We start from the raw sequence: 21,496 nt of genomic DNA on the forward strand, positions 1-21,496 counted from the left end.
GCCTAATAACATGAATATTTATATTAAAGGATTGAATTTGGTCCAAGTTTTTTCAAGCCCAGTCACATATTCCCTGACCACAGACACGCTTCTCTGGGAAATTAGAGCTATGCGCTGCAGTGCCTGCCAATTAATTGCCTCAGGTTTGCAGGAAGCAGTGATGACAACCCTGCTGTAACTGCGTGCCTGCATGTAACTTAAGCCCGTTTGTATTAGGCTTGCTGTGTTTAGACAGTGCTCAGAGATGACGGACGAGCGATCTGTTTGTGTAAGAATGGCAGTGATTGCTGGCAATGCTGTACAGTCCTTCGGAAGGACCGGCGGCTGCCGATGCGCGGTGTCCGGCACGCTGGGGAGGCATCCCCGGGATGCTCCCTGCGGACAAAGGGAGAGCCCGCGGCGGGCGCGGCTCATCCCCTCCCTCTCTCCTCGCTGCTGCTGTCGCTTTCTGCCCGGAGCCAGCTGCGGGCCGTCAGGAACACACCGCACAGCCTCGCACGGCGGCTCCGTGAAGGCTCTGCAGGCTCCGGAGGACGGGCAGATGCAGAAGACGAGGAGGGCTGGGAAGCAAGTCCACGGGCGCCGCTCCGGAGGCTGAGCGGCTCCTGAAAAGGGAACCCTGGGGAAGGCGGGGGGATGCAGGCGGTGTCGCTGGAGAAACGCTGAATCACGCCGGCTCGGGCGGCTCAAGGCCGGGCGGGCGGTGCGGGCGGGCCCCGCCGCCCATAGGCCGCGCCGCTGGGCCGAGCGGCGGCCGGCCCGGCGCCTCCTCCCGCCGGGCGCTCCCCGCGCCGGCAGCGGGGACTGGGCGGTCCCGGCGGGGCTGCGGCCGCCCCTCTCCGCCCAAGGCACCGCCGGCGTGCGGGACACGCCCCGCCCGGCCCCGCCGCGCTCGCTCCGCCGCTAGGGCGGCCTCCCGCCCTCGCCCCGCGGGCCGCGCCGCTGCCCCCGCCCCTGTCCCGGAGGGGCGGCTCATAATCCCCGGCCGGCCCCGCTCTTAGCCGTGTCGGATTCTGCTTCCCCGCGGCGTCCCGGATCGTTCTCGCAGGACCAGGATGCCGGGCCTGGTGGTCGCCGCTCTCCTGCTGCAGAGCATCGCCGGCTCGGGCGCGTTCGCCGCAGGGAGGAGGAATGTGGACCCCGAAACGAACATGAACATCGTGAGTGGCGCGGCGCGGGGAAAAGTGCTCGAGCCTTGTGAGCGGGCGCGGCCGCGGGCGGTACCGGGGCTGTGCCGGGGCGAGGAGCGGGGCAGAGGGCTCTGCGCGACCTCGGCAGCCGCGGAGAGAGCCCCGGAGGCTCCAGCCACCTGTGCACGGTCAGCCCTGGGCTGCAGCTGCTCGCACCCGCTGCTTACACCTCCTCTTTCTCTTCTCCTCTACTCCTTTCAGGTTCTTCTCTGTCCCCTGTTGTCTGTGGCGAATCTTTCTCTTACATATTGTCTGACGCAGATCTGTGTTTTTTTGCCAGAGTCCGGACATTCTTTCTTAACTGCTAGAAAGGCGGATGTTCACACTTGTGCTCTCAGCGCCACGGTTTCGTGTTCTTACCCAAAACTGCTTTTTTCCCCATTCGGCATTTACTCTCTTAACTTCATTCTCCTTCTGCTGCAGTAGCCAACTCGTGAACGTATTTGCTGTTGGGAGCTGTTGGTAACTGGTATTAGTTGCTCTTTCCTCTGCCCCATCTAAACCTCAGGTTTTTTTCACATGTGTGAGGAGATACTTTAAGCTAGAAATGCTCGAGGTCTTTAAGAACAGAAGTGCTTGGATCATGCAAATACACTTTCAAGAACTGAAAATAATAATTTAGTCTAAGGCTAATAGCATTTGAATAGAAGTTAGCCTTAAAATCATTTTGGAATGTTAATGTCACTGTGGATAATGAAAGATGTGTTTAAAAGGAATAGTATGCTTAATTAAATTCTCCTCCTCCTTGTGCAGCAGTCTGTGAGCAGAACTCTGATCATGTCTTGCATTTCTTGCATTATCTCAAGACATGGTTGGTGTCATAAAACCAATTAAATAGCAAGCTCACTTCCCTAACTGAGTTGCATCAAAATGAAATAACATAAAGCCCCAAGACATAAGAGATGGGAGATAAACCTTATAATGAAATTATAGGCTTAAATGAGTGTAGAGATTTTTATTGTTATTTTCTTGTTTGGTTTGTCAACAAAGTCACTTAAAAGCTCTGCAACAGACATAAAGCTTGAGGAGAAAGTAAGAAACAGCACATCCTTCTCTCCTTCCATATGCTACAGTGGTGCCAGCGAGTTTTTTTTGCCCTCAGTTGTTTATTACCAGAAGATACTTGTTTACTTTAGAGTAGACAATTTCAAATTTTGTCTGCCAAATTTGCATCTCAGTGTTTTGTCCTGTTACCATAGTCTCCTTTTCAACACTTCTTTCTTCCTGTGAGCACTGTGTGGCTGGGGACAGGCTAAGGAGTCCTCCCAGATTCCTGGGATAAGGTCTGTGTGCTGGCTGGTTCCTGACTCTGTCCTGGGGTAAGTCTCATTAAGAAAACCTGCCTGCACTGAATGGGCAGGTGGTATTGCACATTCCTGCCACATCCTTTAATTTCGAATTGCTCTCTTTAGAAGAAATCCAGAGTACTTTGCATATGTTCCTGGACTGAGGAGCCTGACAGTCTGGCTCCAAGATGATTTCTTTTCTTTCCTCAGAGCGAAATTATCACCTTCAGGGGATATCCTAGTGAGGAGTATGAAGTGACGACAGAAGATGGGTATATCCTTTCCATTAATAGAATTCCTTATGGAAGAAAAGGCCATGAGGGAAGCAAAGGTAAGATTTCTGTCCATTTGGAAAAATGGGAAGTAGTGAAAAAGCTCAATCGATTTATAAAACTTTGGCTCCTGTGATCCAGAAAGTGATTAAAGACTACATGGCCTATGCAATTTGAATACCTATGCAATTAGAATATTTTATTGGTGACTGTTGTGGCCAAAGTAGATTAGGCACTTGTACAATGGCTTGAGTAAAGGAAGGAAAAAGGGTTTAAAAAGCTATGTTTTTCTGGCATTATCTTTTTGTGTCATTCATACAAAGCTGTTCATGGTTGGTTGATTTTATTTATTTTTTTTTCTTTCTTGGCAAGTGAAAAATAAGAGTTTAGATTTGTTGGGGTTTTAAAAGTCATAAAGTCTCTTAAAAAGATATTGGTTGTAACATTGATGGGTTATTTCAACCCTCATTTCTAAAAATGTTTCCTTTTAACAAGTAAGTTCGTTTAAAATGCGTGATTGTTTTCAGAAGTAGGGCCAAGTCATGTACCTCATTTGGTGCAGTATAACTAAACTGCAAGAGTTCTCACTAGAATGTTCACAGAATAATTACTGCTTGATTTTTGCATAAAAAAGGAATTTGTTTCTTAAATTTAACCTCTCTGAAGCTTCCTTTATAGTAAGATACAAGCCAGACCAATACTGCATACTTCTGGGGTGTCATATTTCACACAGCTGCTTAATTAGGTTAAAAAAGAAAAGGATAAAGTTGCTTCAGAATATCTTAAGTACAAAATGTTTAAAAATATATTGCAAATTAGGGTTTGCAATGTGTAAGAGGTAGTTGATGTCAGAAACTCCCAACCAGGTTGTTTAATGGATGTGATTTGATGGGGCCTGGGGAGAGCATTGGCACGTGCTACCAGAGTGCTGTTACAAGGTGTAAGGACTACTGAGAAAGCTGGTGTACAACCATGGAAGAGATGCAGGGGGTGTACAGGAGGAGGCAGGGGAGAGAAAGGATACGAGGAATGTAAGCTCAAACTTATAAGGGAGCGATATGGGCAAAGGTTTTAGCGAGGACTGGATGATGAAATGCTTTAAAAATGAGACAAGTGGATGTGGAAGAGGAGAGAAACGTACCCTTTGACTTGCTATCCTCATACACTGCATGTGGCATTAACAGTGTGTGAATAAGTGGCTGAGTTTGGTAAACATTCATACAGACATTTCTACAACAGCAACCCATTTGAATAGAAACTGTACATATTCTAAGCACTGCCTTAGAATGCTTTGGACTGAAAGAAACTGGGATTAGAGGTAAAATCATGGAACTCACAAAAGGAATCAGTGATTGTCCTACAGCCTTGGTGTGAACAAGAGCTGTGGAAAAACCCTTTCCCCTGTCAAAGGCCAACCAGCAGTCTTCTTGACCTTATCTGTTGGTTTGGTGTGGGTTAGGATGTTTGCACTGTCCCTTGTGTCTCACAAGGGGCGTGTAAAGATCAGTGCGTGGATGAGGCCCATCAAACCTGGCAGGTGTCTTTGTACTTAGAGAAGCCCACAGGAAACAGACAGGCTGCCTTTGTACCTGTTGATTTTGTTGAATCCTTCATTGATGACATAAGCAAACAGAAGTTTCCTGACCTCTGGGAATTCTCCACATTCCCCTTGCCGCACCCTCGACCCCAAGTTCATGTTTTGCAGAGCGCTTTAATTTTAAAACCAAGGATTACTGGGCACATTTGTGGAAGTATGAGCGCCTGGGAGAATGAAGATTTCAAAGTTCATGTTGATCTTCAGTTTTTATAGACTCGGTATCTTTTCTCAGAAAGATACCAATGATGTGTTACTGCTGACTTAGCGTATATATGATGTATTTTTCTTTTGCAATACCTGCATAATGTGAATAGGATCCCTTGGAATTATGTATCACATGATGTTTTGGAACAAAACCCACAGTTCTTCAGGAGAAAAAAAAAAAAGAAGAGAAATGTCCAGAGAACATAAAAGCAAAACATGAATGATTTTTGGTTTTAATATTAACAAAAAACCTAAAGCAACTGCATAGTATGGGTAAGAAGGGCATGAAAATAAGTCTGTCTTCAAATTCTTGGGTTTATAGTGAAGAGAACAAAATGTTCTATGCAGAAAGGGTAGTTTAAGGACCTGCCTTTTTTATTCCCCCTCTGGGATGTTTGAGATCACAGGTGAAAGAAAGTAATAATTATCATCCAAGTCACTTTGTCATATGATTGTGCAATTCACGTGGAGATCTGCTGACTACTTAGTAAAGTGAAAAAGGAACTGGGAGGAACTGGAGGTTAACAGGAGAACAGAATTAAAGCGTTAAAGCAGTTAAATGGTCTTCCCCATCCAGTGTTGTGAAACATGCAATAGCAGCTTGAGGAAAGCCTGTTCTTCAAAAAATCGGAAGCTGGTTGATATAAGTTTAATAAAAGGAAAAAAGATATCAAACTAAAAGGGAAACAAATTCAATGTAAGGCTTGAAAATCCTACTACTATCAATTAATATTACTGCAGCAGAATAAGCAGTTGTGTTGAAGGGTACTGTCTCCAGGACCAGTTTGGCACAGCTGGAGATTTGCTCTATTTTTTTCACAGGATGCCATGTGAGCTTTTCTAACAAAATGGGAGAAGCAGGCACTCAAAAGGTTGCCCATCACAAGTATAAAGATTACCAGAAAAGGGGAATATTGCTAATCTGCATTTTGGAACTTGTAGCAAATATTTATGGACGTGACCTGGAATGGAGGGTATAGGTAAATGAAATAGTTTTGATTTGCCTGTTTCTGCTGACAGATCCAAGTCTAAATTATCAATGGAGGAAGCATTGTGTGATTCTGTATTGTAGAAGAGCGATGTGTCATTGGAGGATGTAAATTCCTGTGTAATCTCTGGTACTGAGATAAATTTATCATGTTATCTGATTTCAGTTATTAAAGCAGAAGTAAAACCCAAACCACATGTATCACTATGAGGAATAGAGACAAGTTGTTGTATTTTCGGAAGGTCGCTTCTCCTAAAGGATTAGATGTTAATTTATTTTCCTTATGTAGAAGCAGAAACCTTCAGTTTTTTGATCTGTGTTCCACGTGAAGGTGTTATTTGCCTTTTCAGGATGGGGAAGTCAACAGAGGCTCTTTCTACCTTCTAGATGAATCTTAGCTGTGTATTTTATAACTACTTGAATCAAGGGGAGAAAGTCCTTTGAAACACAGATTTTTTTTTTTTTTTTGGCTATTGTACTGCTCTTCAGGTTCTGCCAGAGCTTTTGTTATCGGAGTTGCATTGAGATAATGTCAGTAGCAGTTGCAGAGATTTCCATAGCTCAGCGGACTTGTTTGGCATTGTCTCAACTGGAAAACAAAGATCTCAGTAGCACATATGTGGGAATGCCTTCCCCACGTGCAGGAGAGCAGGAGAAGGTCCTAAGTAGTTTAACAGCCTCTGTGTTTGGGCCATTTGGCTTTGTGAGCTTGAAACAGTTGTGAGGGCTGCCTGTGTTTTTCTTGTAGCTCCTGCTTTTCTCCTGTTTGCTTCATGCATATTTGTTTTGAGCTTCAGGTTAGGAAACTAACAAGCTGCTAGTTTAAAATCCTTAATGATAAAAAGTAGCTTTTTGTGAACAAGCATGTGATTTCATAGCATTATGACTATTATACAAATTCCTAGTCTTAGTAGATGAAATCAAGTAAATTAAATACTCAAAGTGCAAGTCTAAAACAGACTTTCAGTGGCTTACTTGAATTACTCTTAGGTATTCAATTCCAAATGAACAGGAAGCTATGATAAATGCTTTATTTTTCAGGTCCAAGGCCTGCTGTGTTTCTGCAGCACGGTTTGCTTGCAGATGCCAGCAACTGGATCACAAACTTAGATTACAACAGCCTTGGCTTTATGCTGGCAGATGCTGGCTATGATGTATGGCTGGGAAACAGCAGAGGGAACACCTGGTCCAGGAAACATACACACTTCACAGTGAAACAGGAAGAATTCTGGGTTTTCAGGTATCCTTGTCTTGCTATCTTCAATCACATTGTAAAGGTACAAGATATTTTTTTCTTGTTACACGTGCTGTCACATATGTAGGGGCAGTAAAGGGGAGTTATGTGGTCAGTGCAGTGTGCTGAGATTCACAAGCAGTCAGTAGAACATTAATGTCTTTCACCAGTGCTTGGTGTGAAGACTCAAAAACCAGTGTTTTGCCTCACCCAAAGGAAATGTTTCTTTATGTCCTGACAACTGATCCACAGTGCAGGGACGCTCTGTGCAGCTGTTCCTCTTTACTTACACATCCTCTTTACTTACTGATCACTTTACTTACAAAACTGACTTTCTGTCTTTGCTTTGTAGCTTTGATGAAATGGCTAAGTATGACATTCCAGCCTCAGTGGACTTCATTTTGGCAAAAACTGGCCAGGAACAAGTATTTTACATTGGCCATTCACAAGGCACCACAATGGGTATGTGAAGAGATGCATTTGTTAGAATATACTGTGTGTGAAGTGGTATCAAGTTCCACAGATGTGGTTTAAAGATGAAAAAGTAGGGCTTTTGAAATCTACTGCTTCTGGGTTTTAACTGCTTCCTGGGATATTCATCAGCATTAAAATGAAAATACTTAACCTTTTGTATTTACTTTAAAGTGTAAGGATGTTGAAATGATAAATTGAGGTCATGGGTAGGCAGCAGAATGGCTTCTATTAAAAGGAATTGATGAGCTGTGTATAATAAAATTAGACTCATGAGACACATAGAATTAAGATTCCCATTTCCAGAATATTTTGCTGTGTGTAAGACCTTCAAATGTGCTTTAGACCTTCTAATAAAAGACTGTGCTTTAGACCGTCTAATAGAAAGAGTTAGACATGTTGGGTGAGTAAGCATTAATTTGCTTTTTGGAAGAAAACAATCCTTCTGAATTGGTGCATTTAATTTGGGTTTTGTACTAACTAGATTAATTTACATTATCTGAATTGATCCTAGATACTACAATCAAACTATTAATCTAAAAATACTTTGGCAGACTTGTTCATAGATTTTTGTAGAATTCCTGCCAGGTAAAAATCTCATCTAACTTGTGTCAGTGAGGTTTGTTAATTGTTCCTACATTGTTTACAGCTTTCGCTGCTTTTTCAACTTTGCCACAGCTGGCTAAGAAAATCAAAATGTTCTTTGCCTTGGCACCAGTAGCTACAGTCAAGTTTGCCACTAGTCCTCTGGTAAAATTGGGAGTGTTTCCTGACCTGCTACTCAAGGTTTGTATTTGAGTGTAAATGTTTTAAGCCAAATGAGCTATGCCCCTTTCTAATTGAAAATAGCATAGCAAAGAATGTTAATAGCTGTGGATTAGAGAGTAACATGACAAGAATTCTGAGTCAGTTTTACCATAATGGTGCTTTTGAAGTCAGCAGTGGCTTCTCTGGCTTTATTACTGTCTAGTGAGACAATTTGCATCTGTTTAAAGTAATATTTTACAATTACAACTTAATAGATGGAATAAAAATATGTTTTTCCATTAACATTTTTCTAGAATTTAAGCTACCAAAATCACCATTAATTAAATAGTTCCTCTGTTTTAGAAGAGTCATATGATATGTTTATATAGAATACTTCTGAATTGTCATGCAGTGTAACAGATTTGTTTCACAATTAACCATCTAGTATGGGAAGATGATCCTTCAGAGGGTGATTAAGAGCAGCAGCTTTATTTAGATGCTGTGAATCATCCTCTGGAGGAGTTTACCTTTTACCCATTAACATCAAGGGCAGGCTGCAGTAAGTGCCTGAAGCCAGACATTGTGAACACCCTGCTGTGTGTCATTTTTAACCATCACTTTCTTGCCACCACCCATGGAGATTCCCACACAGAGTTGTTTGTTCTGTGACATAAACCCTCCTTTGATGTACCTTGTACTGATTTAATGTGCTGTCTGCATTATTAGTTCCCTGCTCCAAAGGCAGTTAACATAAAAGGGACACTAACAATTGTGATCTCCTGTTCCTTGCATAATGAACTTTACCAAATGAGAGTAATGGCTGATCAGTGCCCTGTGCAGATGTTCCTGTTGTGCTGAGAAACTTGATTCTCATGGTGACTTGCAAAAAAATGGAGTGCATGGGGTACCTCAAAGTGACGAACTCGTGGGTCAGTCATATCTTTAAAGAGCTGTCACTTTTAAGGAAGTTCTCACTGGGCCATTTAAAAATATTTTTAAAAATACCCATCAAGAGGAAGGGGTCACTGCATCTCATGCAACTTGTTTTTCTCTCATGGGTTGAAGAGAGGAAGTTGCAAGTACAAAAGCCATTTAACATTAGCAGACACAGCTTAATATACTTTAGCCCTAAACAATTCTGATGAGAAGAAGCTGTACAATGTTCCCATAAAATACTGAATTTAAATTTTAATTGAATTTGAGGTCAGGTTTGGGATATTAGCAGTTCCCATTTACTTTTTGTGGAGTTAATGGACTGCACACTTTGTAGCAGAAGCATTAACTGTGACGTTCCCATGGGACTGTAAACAAGGCTGATAAGGAGACAAATAATTTTCGTAGGACACACCTGTCACCAGTGCAAATGGAAATCATTACATCAGGAAAGTTGTAGTGTAAAACCTGAAAACATGTCATTCTGTGCAATTACATGTTTGTCCTATGTGTTTGTTATTTTGCAGGACATGTTTGGAAAGAAGCAGTTCCTCCCGGAGAATTCTGTGCTGAAGTGGCTTGCTACTCATGTTTGCACCCACAGAATTCTTGATGACCTTTGTGGCAACTTATTCTTTCTTCTATGCGGTTTTAATGAGAGAAACTTGAATATGGTGTGTTCTAGTGACTTTTTTTTAATAGCCAAGTTATGGTGAACTCTAACACAGTATTGACTGTGTGTCACTCTACTGATGGACCTTTAGTGTAATTAGAAAACCACTAATGCTGCCTTCGTCATACTGAGTTTGGATGAATGTCTTTCCTTGGTATAGATTAGTTCCCCAGTTGGGATGGATAGAATTAACTTTTTAAAATGTTACTTGAAAACTAAAATACATTATTTTAGATCTTTTGGGGAAGGGTATCAGAGAAAATAATTAATATGATGGGGCAAGTATGTGCCTCCTTTTGCAAAGAAGTAAGGAATAAAGATATAGTTTTCAACTGTTTTTAAGAGTACTGTTCAAGTTTTCTGGTCTCGTGGTGAATGTGTGCAATTACTTTCTCTGGGACCAGTTTGTGACCCTGCTGATGGCTTCATCTGCATCTCTAGTTTCAAAGGAATTGGTTACAGAACTTGTTTTGTTATCTAAAAGCTGGTTAACAGCAAGTGGCATGAGACTGCATTTTTTTTTTTCATATTGCTTCTTAAAGTGTTTCCAGCTCCCTGAAATCAGTAAAAACTGATACCAGTTTAACCACAGGTAGATGAAGGCAGGGAATTTTTTTATTGGAGTGAGATAATTATATTTTTTTAATCACTCTGTGTGCAAAAATGTACATTTTTGTCTATTTATATAGATGTATTCATATACATCTTTATCAAGGTAAACAGTCCAGTTTTTTGATGTTTCCTTGCCCAACATATACAGTTTTCATGGTTGTAATGGTTGATAATATTTTTTTCTGCTGGGATTTAAGTTTCCCTGTGCTATTCAGCACTTCTAAATAAAAAGTGTATGAAGTTCTGAATCACTTTGGACTGACAGCTATTAGTTGAAATGTAGAGTAGCAAAAGTTTTTTTTCTGAAGGTCCATCTAAATATTAGTTAATGTGCTCCCAGTTCTTACAATACCTGCACTCTCTTTTCTAAATATATAAAAACTTAAGGGATATCATTATCAGCTTTAGTGTTCTGTGGTTATTTATCGGTAATTCCCCAAACGTCTGAACCTTTTATCTCATTTGTATTTGTGGTTCCACTTAACTTTTGTTTATAACAGTTTTAAGAGGAATGGAATAGTTTCTATTAGTTGTTCAGGAAGCAACAATGAGTAGAACTGATGCACTATGAGGAATAAAACATGTTAATTATCTTGTTGCAGAGCCGAGTGGATGTGTATTCAACACATTGCCCTGCGGGAACATCTGTCCAAAACATGATCCACTGGAGCCAGGTAGAGTTTGCAGAACGTGAAATGCCCATGACTCTAGCTTGTTTGTAGAATATTGATGCCTATGATATTTAAATGGAATAAAATACCCAAAATATATATGCAGCATAGCCTAAGTGAAATTTGGAAGTGACAGTTGTCAGAACAGCAGATGTTGTCTGCTTTCATGGTAAGGACTTAGGGTGGTTCACCCCTCTTCCCTATTTCTTTGAAAATATGCTAACTCTAAGAACTTCAGGCCAACAAAAAAAATACAGTAGAATAACTTAACTCGCAGAGATGCTGTAACAAATATTTGTTTCCCTTTCAGCAAACCCTGTTATAAGCTATATGTTTAGCCAGTGAAAAGCAGGAGGTTTTCTATTCTATTCTGTTTGGCTTCATTTTATGTTTTATTAGTATATTTTGAATTTCATCTCAATGCACAGTTTAATGCCTATGATGCTGTTGTGCCTGAAGCTTGCTCAGCAGGCTGGCAAATGAAACAGTCATCAATGTGATCTTGTAGCTGGACTTGGTCACCTAATCAGAAGCAGTGTGTTTTGCTGTACAAGGCTGTTCAACTCTTGCCTCAGAAAGAAATCTGTGAAGATTTGGGTTTTTTTTCCAGATCCCTGTTATATAGACATCTGTTTCTCAAAAATAGATGGTGAATCATGCAGAGCAGACTTTCTAAGAAATCTCTGTGCTGTGTTAATACACATTTAGACAGCAAGGTAAATGTATCAGAAGTAAGCATGGAGTTGCCACATCCTGGCTTTGGGTACACTGAACTGTTTTCCGTAATCTTTGCTACCATTGCTATGAGAGAGTTTGGAATCTTAAGGAACAAAGTCTAATGGTATTGAATGTTAGTGTTTCCCACTCCTTTGACATTGGGCAAAGCAGTGACAAAAGCAAAAACTTGTCGTTTTTAATACTTGGCATTCCACTGTTGTTTGTGTTGGTTGCCATTGCCAGTTGTCCACACAACCTACACGTGGTAATTCTTGTGGTAATGCTGCAGTTCTTTGTGTATTTGTTTATTTCTAGGCTGTGAAAACTGGGGAACTCAAAGCTTATGACTGGGGAAGCAAGGCTGCAAATATGGCTCACTACAACCAGGTAGACACCTTTTACAGATATAATTCTTCAGCATCATAAAAAAATAGTCCTTGGGCACTTCTCTCAGTACTGTGTTTATGCTAAAGAGCCATTTGTGTTACCCAGTAACCAAATTGGAGATCTGACTTAAAAAAAAAAAGGAAAGTTCTGTAGAGCTCTGAGGTAGCCCTAGTTCCATATGGAGCTCATCCTTGGATATGAAGTATGGAGGCATACTGTTTCTTGAGGGGGAGTCCTACCAGGCTAAATCGTGAGATCCCCTGCACTTCTCATCATTAGGCATAAACTGTCAGTTCATGTGTATTGCTTGTCTTTAGCTTGTTTAACCTTCATGCATTTTTGTTTCTAACTTGCTGCATGCAATACCTTGAACAGGATGCCTTCTCTGAGACTTCTGCTACCCTACTGTCTTGTAAACTCCTCAAACCATGTCTTTACTGCTAGGCATGCTGTAATATTGCAGGACACTTGCAGTTACATTTTTGGTTGAGTTGGGACTCCACCTCCATCTCTAGCTGCCCAAAAGAGAAAATGAGAATCTGGCACGTCCTTGCAGTTACTGCTGTGTTACACTGCAGAGTAGAATCATACAAAAGATTTTCTGTTTCTAATGCTTTTGTTTTCCCTTTCCTCCTTCTCAGTCTACTCCCCCTTTCTACAAAATAAAAGAGATGACTGTGCCAACTGCAGTGTGGACTGGTGGACAGGACTGGCTGGCAGACCCAAAAGATATTGCTATGCTGCTCACTCAGATCACAGATTTGGTTTACCATAAAAATATTCCAGAATGGGAACATTTGGATTTCATCTGGGGCCTTGATGCACCTTACCGCATGTACAATGAAATAATTAACATGATTAGGAAGCATCTCTAAACTGGCATAGTATTTCAGAGTATTACAAGAATTTGCCTTTTTTTTGAAAAATACACTTTTCTGGCAGTAATGCTACATTGTTTAGTATGATGCATTTTTAAAATGCCAGCAATGACTAGTGAATTGGATTCATATTTCATTGATGTTTTTCAGTATTATTTCTCTCTCCTCGTAATATTCTGCTGATTTTGCACACAGTGGCATGGTACTCAAAACACAGCAGTAGGACGTAGCACAAAAGGAGTATGTCACTTGCACATGAATTTAGTGACATGTCTGAAAGACAAGTTAGTCCGTTCAGCACATCAGATGCTTGAAAATTAAAACAACAAGTATTTCATTGTGCATAAAACACTGTCCTTTCCCAGTATGTTGTTATTTCTCAGTACCTTTCATGAGTACTCTGTGTACTACATTGACCCATTTGGTGCTGGCACTTTACAAAGCACTTAGTAACTTTTGGCTGTGTTATTATTTTAGCCATCACATGAAAGCTAGCTACATCAGATTACTTGCATTTTCAATGCTGCCCAGAAGAACTATCATGAAGCGAGAGATGACAACTGTCAGTTAAAATTCCTATTTTGGGACTGATTCATTGCTGCATTTTCTTGATTTAATGGTGTCCCTTTCATGTTTCACATACCAGCTATGGATACAGGTCATTATTTGCCCTCACAGATTACTGGAACAAGGGTAGTGGTTCAAAGAAAACCACTTTCAGTTAACTTTGTCAATAGGTCGTGGCTTTCAAGGAGAATGATGTAACATATACTTGCATTTTGCACTGACCACTAACTAGAAAACAAGCTCTCCCAGTAAACTAATGGTGGGAGAAGAGCCAAAGCATTAATTCCACAGTTTGAGTGGCTTCATTTGTGTGGACTTTCCCCCTTAATCATGTGCTGCTTTGAAGATCAATTTACTTCTTAACTGTTTATGTGGTGCTCCCCACCAGTGTGTTGAAGAACTGTACAACAGCCTGGAGAAGTCTGACAGTATTAACAGCAGTTCCATTTGTCTCAGTTTCCACTTCAAACTGGGGCTAAGCCCCCATTTAATGGGGAAGAGGATTCACATCTGCCTCAGAGTTCTTACTTTGGAGGTCTTTCTATTGACTATGCAGAGGACTTTTGCTTCTCTGAGATGCCTGTAAGTTCCATGCCAAATGAAAAATCTCCAGAGCTGTTTGCCTCAGTGCAGGTGATTTCTGTGCCATGGTTGAATTCAACCCAGATTTCTGTCAGTAATTCCAACAGGATAAAGAGCCTTTCTACACGGTATAGGAAATTGTGCATTTTAAACTGAACCACGCTTTTTTTAAAAAAAAAAAAAGGAAAAAAAAGGAAAAAAAAGGCAAAAATATACATAAGCCATAAATTAGGGCTTATTTGTTTCGATTTATTTTATTACTAACTCAGACTCAGGGAGATGTCACGTGTTGTTTAAGGAAAAAGTGATTCACTGGTTCAGGATATCTTGGTTGCAATTCCTAGCAGGACCTCTAAGTTTGCTTTATATTTGTATCAGCTAGATTTGCTTCACCTTGCTGTGCTGAAAGGAAGCTTCTGTAGGAATCCAAGGTGGCTAACTTAGCAGTTGTGAGAGTATGTGTTATGGCAAGAACCATGTGCATCATGTTTGTTAAGCTTGAGGTATTTCAATAAACATGAGATCTGCTTGGCATTTGCAGTGGTGTGGCGTGTTTCACTTCCTGCTTCGTGAATGCATGTGAATCTTTGGGACAGAATCCAGAAAGCAAAGTGTGTTTTTCACAGCTTTTCGTCCATAAAACAAGCACAATAAAAAAGTAAAATAGCCAAGTAAGCCTAATTTTACTTTTTCTTTGAAAGAATTTTTCCCTAAACCAAACCTAAAAGGCTGTTCTTGTTGTTCTGGAAGACTTTAAGTAAGGCACTACTTGTAAATAATTGTTCACGAGACAGATTAATTTTTTAAGCCTCCAGGTGAGGCTTCTTTCAAACCACTGACAGGATGAAAAGCTTCTTGTATCATATTCTTAAACCTTCAGTAATTGGATTGCTTAACAGACTGTGTGGTAATCTCATAAATAGCATATAACCACACAGTAAGTCAAGGAACTAATCTTTGCCATGGCACACCTGAACCAGCTTTTGACCTTTGTCCCCTTCAGTAATAAATATTCTGAGTCTGTACCCTTCTGTACATTCTGAATACTATAGTTGTACAGTCAAGACAGTGGAGTGTATTAAATCCTACATGTACCTGGAAATAAAAGCCATTGTGGAGCTTCTGTCACTCCCTGGAGCAGGGATGGTTGTGAAAATGTGAGCTGCTGGGCTCTCCCTGGCTCACTGAAGTTTCAAGCACTGTGCGGCATAAGATTGCAGAGGTGTCAGTGGAAAGAAATGTGCAAAATAAGACACCTTGAACACAGAGGAGAAGATTGAGAAGCTTGATCTAATAAGAATCAGCAGCGATGGATGGTACATTTTTCTAAGCAGATCTTACATACTTAGTGCCTGTTTTATAAACATCTGTGTGTTACAGGTCTGTGTATATATATAATGTTGAAGGTTGGCTGGAGATCAGCTTTGGATAATATAAAAGTGCATTAGCTTAACAGAGGGCATCGGACACCTTCATCTGATTGGTCTCAGCATTTAGTGACATGGTCAAACTTTGCTGGAAAGCCAGAAGAAAGTAGTCCCTGTTCAGCTGATGCATTGTCAGACTCAAAGACCTGTGTGCATCTGAAGATAATACACAATCCAGGGCTTTGACGTAGAGATGTACAACAATTGGACCTATGAGGCTAACACAGGTGTAAAGACACGTGATTTTGTCCTCATGTTTGTGCTTGGAACTTGTAAAGAATTTTTTTGTAGTCATCTGCAAGTACATTCACACTGTTCATTTCATGCAGAAGGCCTAAGATGGTAGAGTGTGTGCATGTTAATGGAGTGTACTGAAGGATGCACTAGTTACAGGCAGAGCATTTTTATGCTAGTTAGTGATTCCATGGCTAGTGATAACACTGACAGAAGTTTATATGCATCAACTCGAGCAATGCAGAAGTGCCCCTAGCATAAGAAGAGATGGTAAAACAGAGTTAAGTTGGGGAGGTGGAGATTAGGAATTTGATAAAGAAAATGGGTTAGTTCTGTTAAGAAAAATACTTTGTGTTTAGGCTACAGTTTTTAATCAAAACTGAAGGGGAATGCTTGTTCTTCGTCCTCAAATTCTCAGGATCCCCATGGGCTCGGGTTTCAAGCTTCTGGCCTGGGATGTGAGGAGTTTCATGTCCCTTCTTTGTATCTAGATCCTTCACTTGAATATACAGAATAACTAAATAGAAGGAGACCATAGGTTAGAATCATAGAATCATTTAGGTTGGAAAAGACCTCCAAGATCATTGAGTCCAACCCATGAAAAAGCTTAGAAGTGGTAAATACGCCAAGCTCCTCTTTCCCCGCAACCCCGTGCACCTATAAGGCCGTGCCTGTCAGCGTTTTGTCCTGCTGCAAAGCAGTGCAGGGTTTGTTACCGCTGAAAACGTGACCGAAGGAGCGTGTCCCGGCGCTGGCCGAAGGGGAGCGGTGGGGGTGCGTTTGCGGCGGGGCGGCGCTGGGGGGCGCTGGTGCGGCAGGGCGGCCGCGGGGGGGCCGCGGGACCCGCCCCCGGAGCCGCTCCGCGATGGGAGCGTCCCGAGCTCCGGCCCCGGGATCAGGTGAGTCACGGTGTGAGCACCTCGGACTCACCGGGTGCGCCCAGCACGGTAACGATTCCCTCTAAAACGACAGCAGGGGCTGCCGCTGCCTTCCTCTGCTCTAGTGACTGTCCTGCTTCCCTGGTACTGGTCCTGAGCGAGGACCTACCATCCCTCTTCCCCAGCACCCTTTTCCCGCTAGAAGGCTCAGCATGCACTGGGATGTTGCCGTACTTCTGGTACAGCAACAGTCCTACCATACAGGGAGGGAGAAGAGGTGGAAAGAAAAGGATTTTCCCCTCTGTTACTGTATTAATTTCAGTATGTTGATTCTAGTTTTCTGCTAACTTCTCCTCATTTTCCTACCCACGGCAGTATTTGACTGTTTACTTTATAGCTTGTACCTAACAGTGCAGCCTGGGGTAGGTGCTTGCGTTTTGTGCTCATGTGGAATCTATTTAAGACCCTTTGTGGGGCCTCATTCCAAACTATGTGCCCTTCAACCTAAACTCTGTAGCAGGAGCCTTGAGCTTTTGAGAGAACCATTTAGATTCTTGTAACACATGGGAAAGTTTGGCAGCATTGTAAGTTGAATGAAAAAAGCTGGGCTTGTGTTGCTGAATTAGGATTTGTGCGCAGTTGGTCTTTTCTTCCCGTTGTACCTTGCGCTGACCGAGAGACTGAAGTGACCGTACCGGAGATGTGTCGCAAGTGCGTTTTAGTGGCTGAGCCAAACGCCTTGGACACGGTTTCTGGAGGATGAGGGTTTGTGAGGATTCATTCTCCCGAGCGCAGCCGCTCGGTGAGGGGTGGGCCGGGCTGAGCCCATTCCCGCGGAGCCCATTCCCACGGCGAAGCCTATTCCCGCGGCTCCGGGCACGGTGCGGACCCGGCTCTGGGCGGCGCCAGCCTCCCAGGTAAGTGCTGCTCTCTTGCCCCCTGCTTGGGATTTGTGTTGCAGGATAGATTAGTAACAGGACTGCAGAACTCCGTTATTTTTCCTTAAGGGATCTCCGAATATTTTTCTATGACCTAAACTGCAGGCAAAATGCCTATTCTTTAAAATTTAGCTTGTAGGCAGCAATGGTTCTAAAACCTGAGGCTTCACAGGGTTGTAGGGATTAGACAGAGGACTGTCTTTAAGATGGTTGAACAATTACTGTCAATCTCCCTTTAGGCAGATTTGGAATACAGTATAGAATAAGTTTAGTCCCTTCATAATTCTAATAAAATAGAGAATCACGTATCCCATCTGGGAGACTAAATTCTGATTGTAGCTATATAAATCAATAGAAATCACATGACTATTCTCAGACTCAGGTGATGATTGTGTTACAAATGCATTTTTCATGTCCTTATTGTGAAATAGAGATTAAGAAAAAATACAGTCAGAAGATTGAAATGAAGTTCCTGGATATAGATTCTCATCTGTTAGATTGATGTCTCTTACTGGGTTTTAATTTCACTACAATTAACAGTCTGAATTAATTAAAAAAAACCAGTCTCAAAACAGCAAAGAATCTAAATTTATTTCCAAAATGTATATGGGACAGGTAGACCTGTCTCCAACAAAGAAATTCTGATTGCCTGAATAATAGCACAGGTAATGTTACTATTTCAGCAAACTCCTTGAAGCCTAAGGAGAGGGCAAAATCTTCCTTAAGAGCAGAATCTGTTGAAGAGAAAATTGTTGAGACTGAAAGCAAACAAGTGTTACAAGTTCATGCATATTCAGAAAAGCTAATTAATGCTAATTAATCATTCTTAATTATTGAGAAGCAAGGAAATTCTGTCTCCCATTTCCCCCATCAGATTTCTTTTCTGATTAGCAAAGAACTAAAATCATCTGAACAAGCTAATAAAGTCATCCAGGAAGTTGAGCTCATTTCCAGCAGTAGAATAAATGCTGTACCTACAAAAGAAGTGAGTTCATAGGAAGCTGGTGGCAAGCTTTGTTTCCCTAAGTGTTCAAAGCTTTGTTGTTCTTTTTCTAAAAGCACAAAAGAAGTGATGTCTTAGTGGTTAAATCAAAACCTCCATCATTTACCCCTAAAATATTTTTAGCAAATTAGAGATGTTGGGAGTCAAGCCTGCTAGCTTTTGTCTGTGATGTGCTTGCCTGTGGTCACAGGAAGATCCTTTAAAGGATATAGGTCTAACTGGCACACCTTTTAATTGCTTGCATTAGTTTGATGCTCGCGTAAAGGATGATTTCCATATCATCTTGCTCAAAGACCTGTTGAGATGTGGAGTGAATATTGTAATCATGCAATAATACTTGTCACTAAGTATCTGTCTTGAAGCATAGTGAGATGTTACCTTGTATTGTTCTCCAAAGCAGGGAGATATTTTGTTCTGCAAAAGTTATTGGCTCAGTTTTGCATCTGCTCTAGAATTTTTCCATGTCAAGTACAAGTGCATAAAGGAGAACATGGCCTCAAAAGTAGGTGGAAACAAGTCACAGCCACCACATTTAGACTGGAAGCATAGTGTAGGTTTCCTTAAGGTTTTAACTAAGCCTGTTGTATAACCAAGGGATCATTAAGAAAACCTATATTTGCACTCATCCATTACTGACCACATATCCACAAGTCAGACCAGGTGTTTAGGTACCCCATACATCTTAGGTAGCAGTCACATAAAAAGAAAAGAAAAAGCTATTTGTATTTCCTTACCTATAAAGGCAAAAAGATAACGAAGGATGATGACACAGTTTAAAATTAGTAAGAGACAGCAATTTTTCAAGTGTTTGCACTAAGTGGAGTGGAAAATGTTCCAACGCTCTTCCTTTGAGTTCCACTATTAAGAGTTCTGCACTTCTGCTTGTGTTTCCTACTTTGCGAGTCTCTTGTAGAGCTCTGTGATTACTTTGACCAGCTGATTGTGCTCTGAGATTGTAATGCATTATATCACCTCTGTATACAGAAAAGGGAACTTCCTCTTTAAAGCGGCGCGTTACTATGTAAGGAGGATTTCTGATGGGGCGGAGCTACTTCTTGAGCAGATAAAGGCTGCGGGATTAACAGCCCTCTCAGACTGCAATCAGCATGAACTGCAGCCTGCCAGACAGAGTGCTGCTCCACTACACGATGGAGGGACAGCAGGACAGACTGTGCCTACAGTCTCTTTGGGACTTTGTCACAGCAAAGGAGCTATTGATCAAGTCACCATTTTTTCCAGTGCTGTTTTCTTTTACAGCATACATGGCTTTCTGTCTTCCATATATTGCACTGGACTTCTTAAGCGTTAAACTACCAAACTTGAGAAAATACAAAATCCAGCCACAGAACTATCCAACACTTGGAATGATGGTGCCTTGCATCATTCAAAGCGTTTATCACCACGTTGTGTTGATCTTCCCAGTGACATTTCTCCACTGGTACTGGAGACCAATGAATCTGCCAGTGATTGCTCCAGAGCTGCCTGAGGTCCTGCTGCAAGTAACAGTTTGCCTGCTGCTGTTTGATTTTGAATACTTCCTGTGGCATTTGCTTCATCACAAGGTGCCTTGGCTCTACAAGACCTTCCACAAGGTGCATCACAAGCATGTGTCGACGTTTGCCCTTACTACACAGTATTCCAGCGTATGGGAGTTACTCTCACTGGGATTTTTTGCTGCTATTAACCCGCTGCTCCTCGGATGCCATCCTTTGACAGAAATGATTTTCTTCCTTGTAAACATATTTTTGTCAGTGGAGGACCATTCAGGATATGACCTTCCGTGGTCAACTCACCGACTTGTACCTTTTGGTTTGTATGGAGGAGCACCCCATCATGATCTCCATCATCTGAAGTTCAAATCAAACTATGCTCCTTACTTCACCCACTGGGACAAACTCTTCGGGACATTCACCAAGTCACATTCTAATTAAGAATGGATGAACTCTTATTTTTTATAGACTGAACTGGGACAGTTTAGACAGACATTATTTTTTTAAAGATATACAGAAGATTGTATATTTGAATCTGCCTGTTAAAACAATAGCTATTTATAACAGATCCTCTTAATATATGTGTATTTGTATGTGTACTTGGAACTGCCTGTGTTAAATGACTGCAAATGGGGAGGTGAATATCTGTTGCTTAAATTTGAGTCAAAGGTTTAAGGGAAGCATTAAGAGACATTCTCTCTTTTTTTCCTTCTTTCCAGCTTTCATAAAGCATGTATCATATTACTGTATGATGTTTTATACATACGCCAGAACAATTATCTACTGTTGTAGGATGATTTATGATGTAAACAGAAAAGGTACACATCATGGATTTTTGTAGAGTTTAATCTGCCAGAGCATATTACTGCGCAATGATGTTGTAAAATATTGCTGCCAAACCAGGGTAGTTGGCTAACTGTGCAATAATTTTTATATTTATATTTTCAACCTTGATATACTGTCTGTTTTTAATAGAAAATAAATATGGTCATTCTTTTAAAATCATATTATGTTTCATTTTATTCATTCCTCTATTCATATTAGGAACAGATATGATTCCTTTTGCATAGGTGTCGTTTATTAGAATTCTAGAATTGTTTAGATTGGAAAAGACCTCTAAGATCTAGTCCAACCATTACCCTAACTCTGCCAAGTGCACCACTAAACCATGTCCCTGAGTGGCACATTTACACATTCTTTAAATATCTCCAGGGATGGTTAGTGAGCCACTTCCCTGGGCAGCCTGTTCCAATGCTTGACAATGCTTTTGGTGAAGAAATTTTTCTTAATATTTAATCTAAACCTGCCCTGCCACAACTTAAAGCCATTTCCTCTTGTCCTTTCCCTTGTTACCTGGGAAAAGAGACTGACATCCACTTCAATTTCAGAGCTGCAGACTTTTATTATTAAAATATTGTAATATTATTTAAAAATCAAACCATTTACCTTTTCTCCAGAGTCACGTTATTTTAAAATAGTTTCTAATTTTGTAGAAATGTAATATTGAAGAATGCAGT

At 41.3% G+C, this 21,496-nt stretch overlaps 2 protein-coding genes across 2 annotated transcripts; both read left to right on the forward strand.

The window, feature by feature from the left end:
* The first annotated feature begins 961 nt into the window (after positions 1-961).
* On the forward strand, positions 962-14,543 carry LOC126653260 (putative lysosomal acid lipase/cholesteryl ester hydrolase). Its single transcript, XM_050340811.1, has 9 exons — positions 962-1,160; positions 2,687-2,807; positions 6,579-6,777; positions 7,124-7,233; positions 7,892-8,028; positions 9,450-9,596; positions 10,810-10,881; positions 11,911-11,982; positions 12,624-14,543. Exons 1-9 carry the CDS (start codon positions 1,056-1,058, stop codon positions 12,855-12,857), a joined length of 1,197 nt encoding a protein of 398 aa, XP_050196768.1. The 5' UTR covers positions 962-1,055; the 3' UTR covers positions 12,858-14,543.
* Positions 14,544-17,813: 3,270 nt separating this feature from the next.
* Positions 17,814-20,981, forward strand: CH25H (cholesterol 25-hydroxylase). Its single transcript, XM_050338752.1, has one exon. It carries the CDS (start codon positions 19,596-19,598, stop codon positions 20,418-20,420), a length of 825 nt encoding a protein of 274 aa, XP_050194709.1. The 5' UTR covers positions 17,814-19,595; the 3' UTR covers positions 20,421-20,981.
* Positions 20,982-21,496: the final 515 nt, after the last annotated feature.

This window comes from Myiozetetes cayanensis, unplaced genomic scaffold, assembly GCF_022539395.1.
Source record: "Myiozetetes cayanensis isolate MyiCay16 unplaced genomic scaffold, myiCay2020 scf10, whole genome shotgun sequence".
In the NCBI taxonomy this organism is placed as follows: domain Eukaryota; kingdom Metazoa; phylum Chordata; class Aves; order Passeriformes; family Tyrannidae; genus Myiozetetes; species Myiozetetes cayanensis.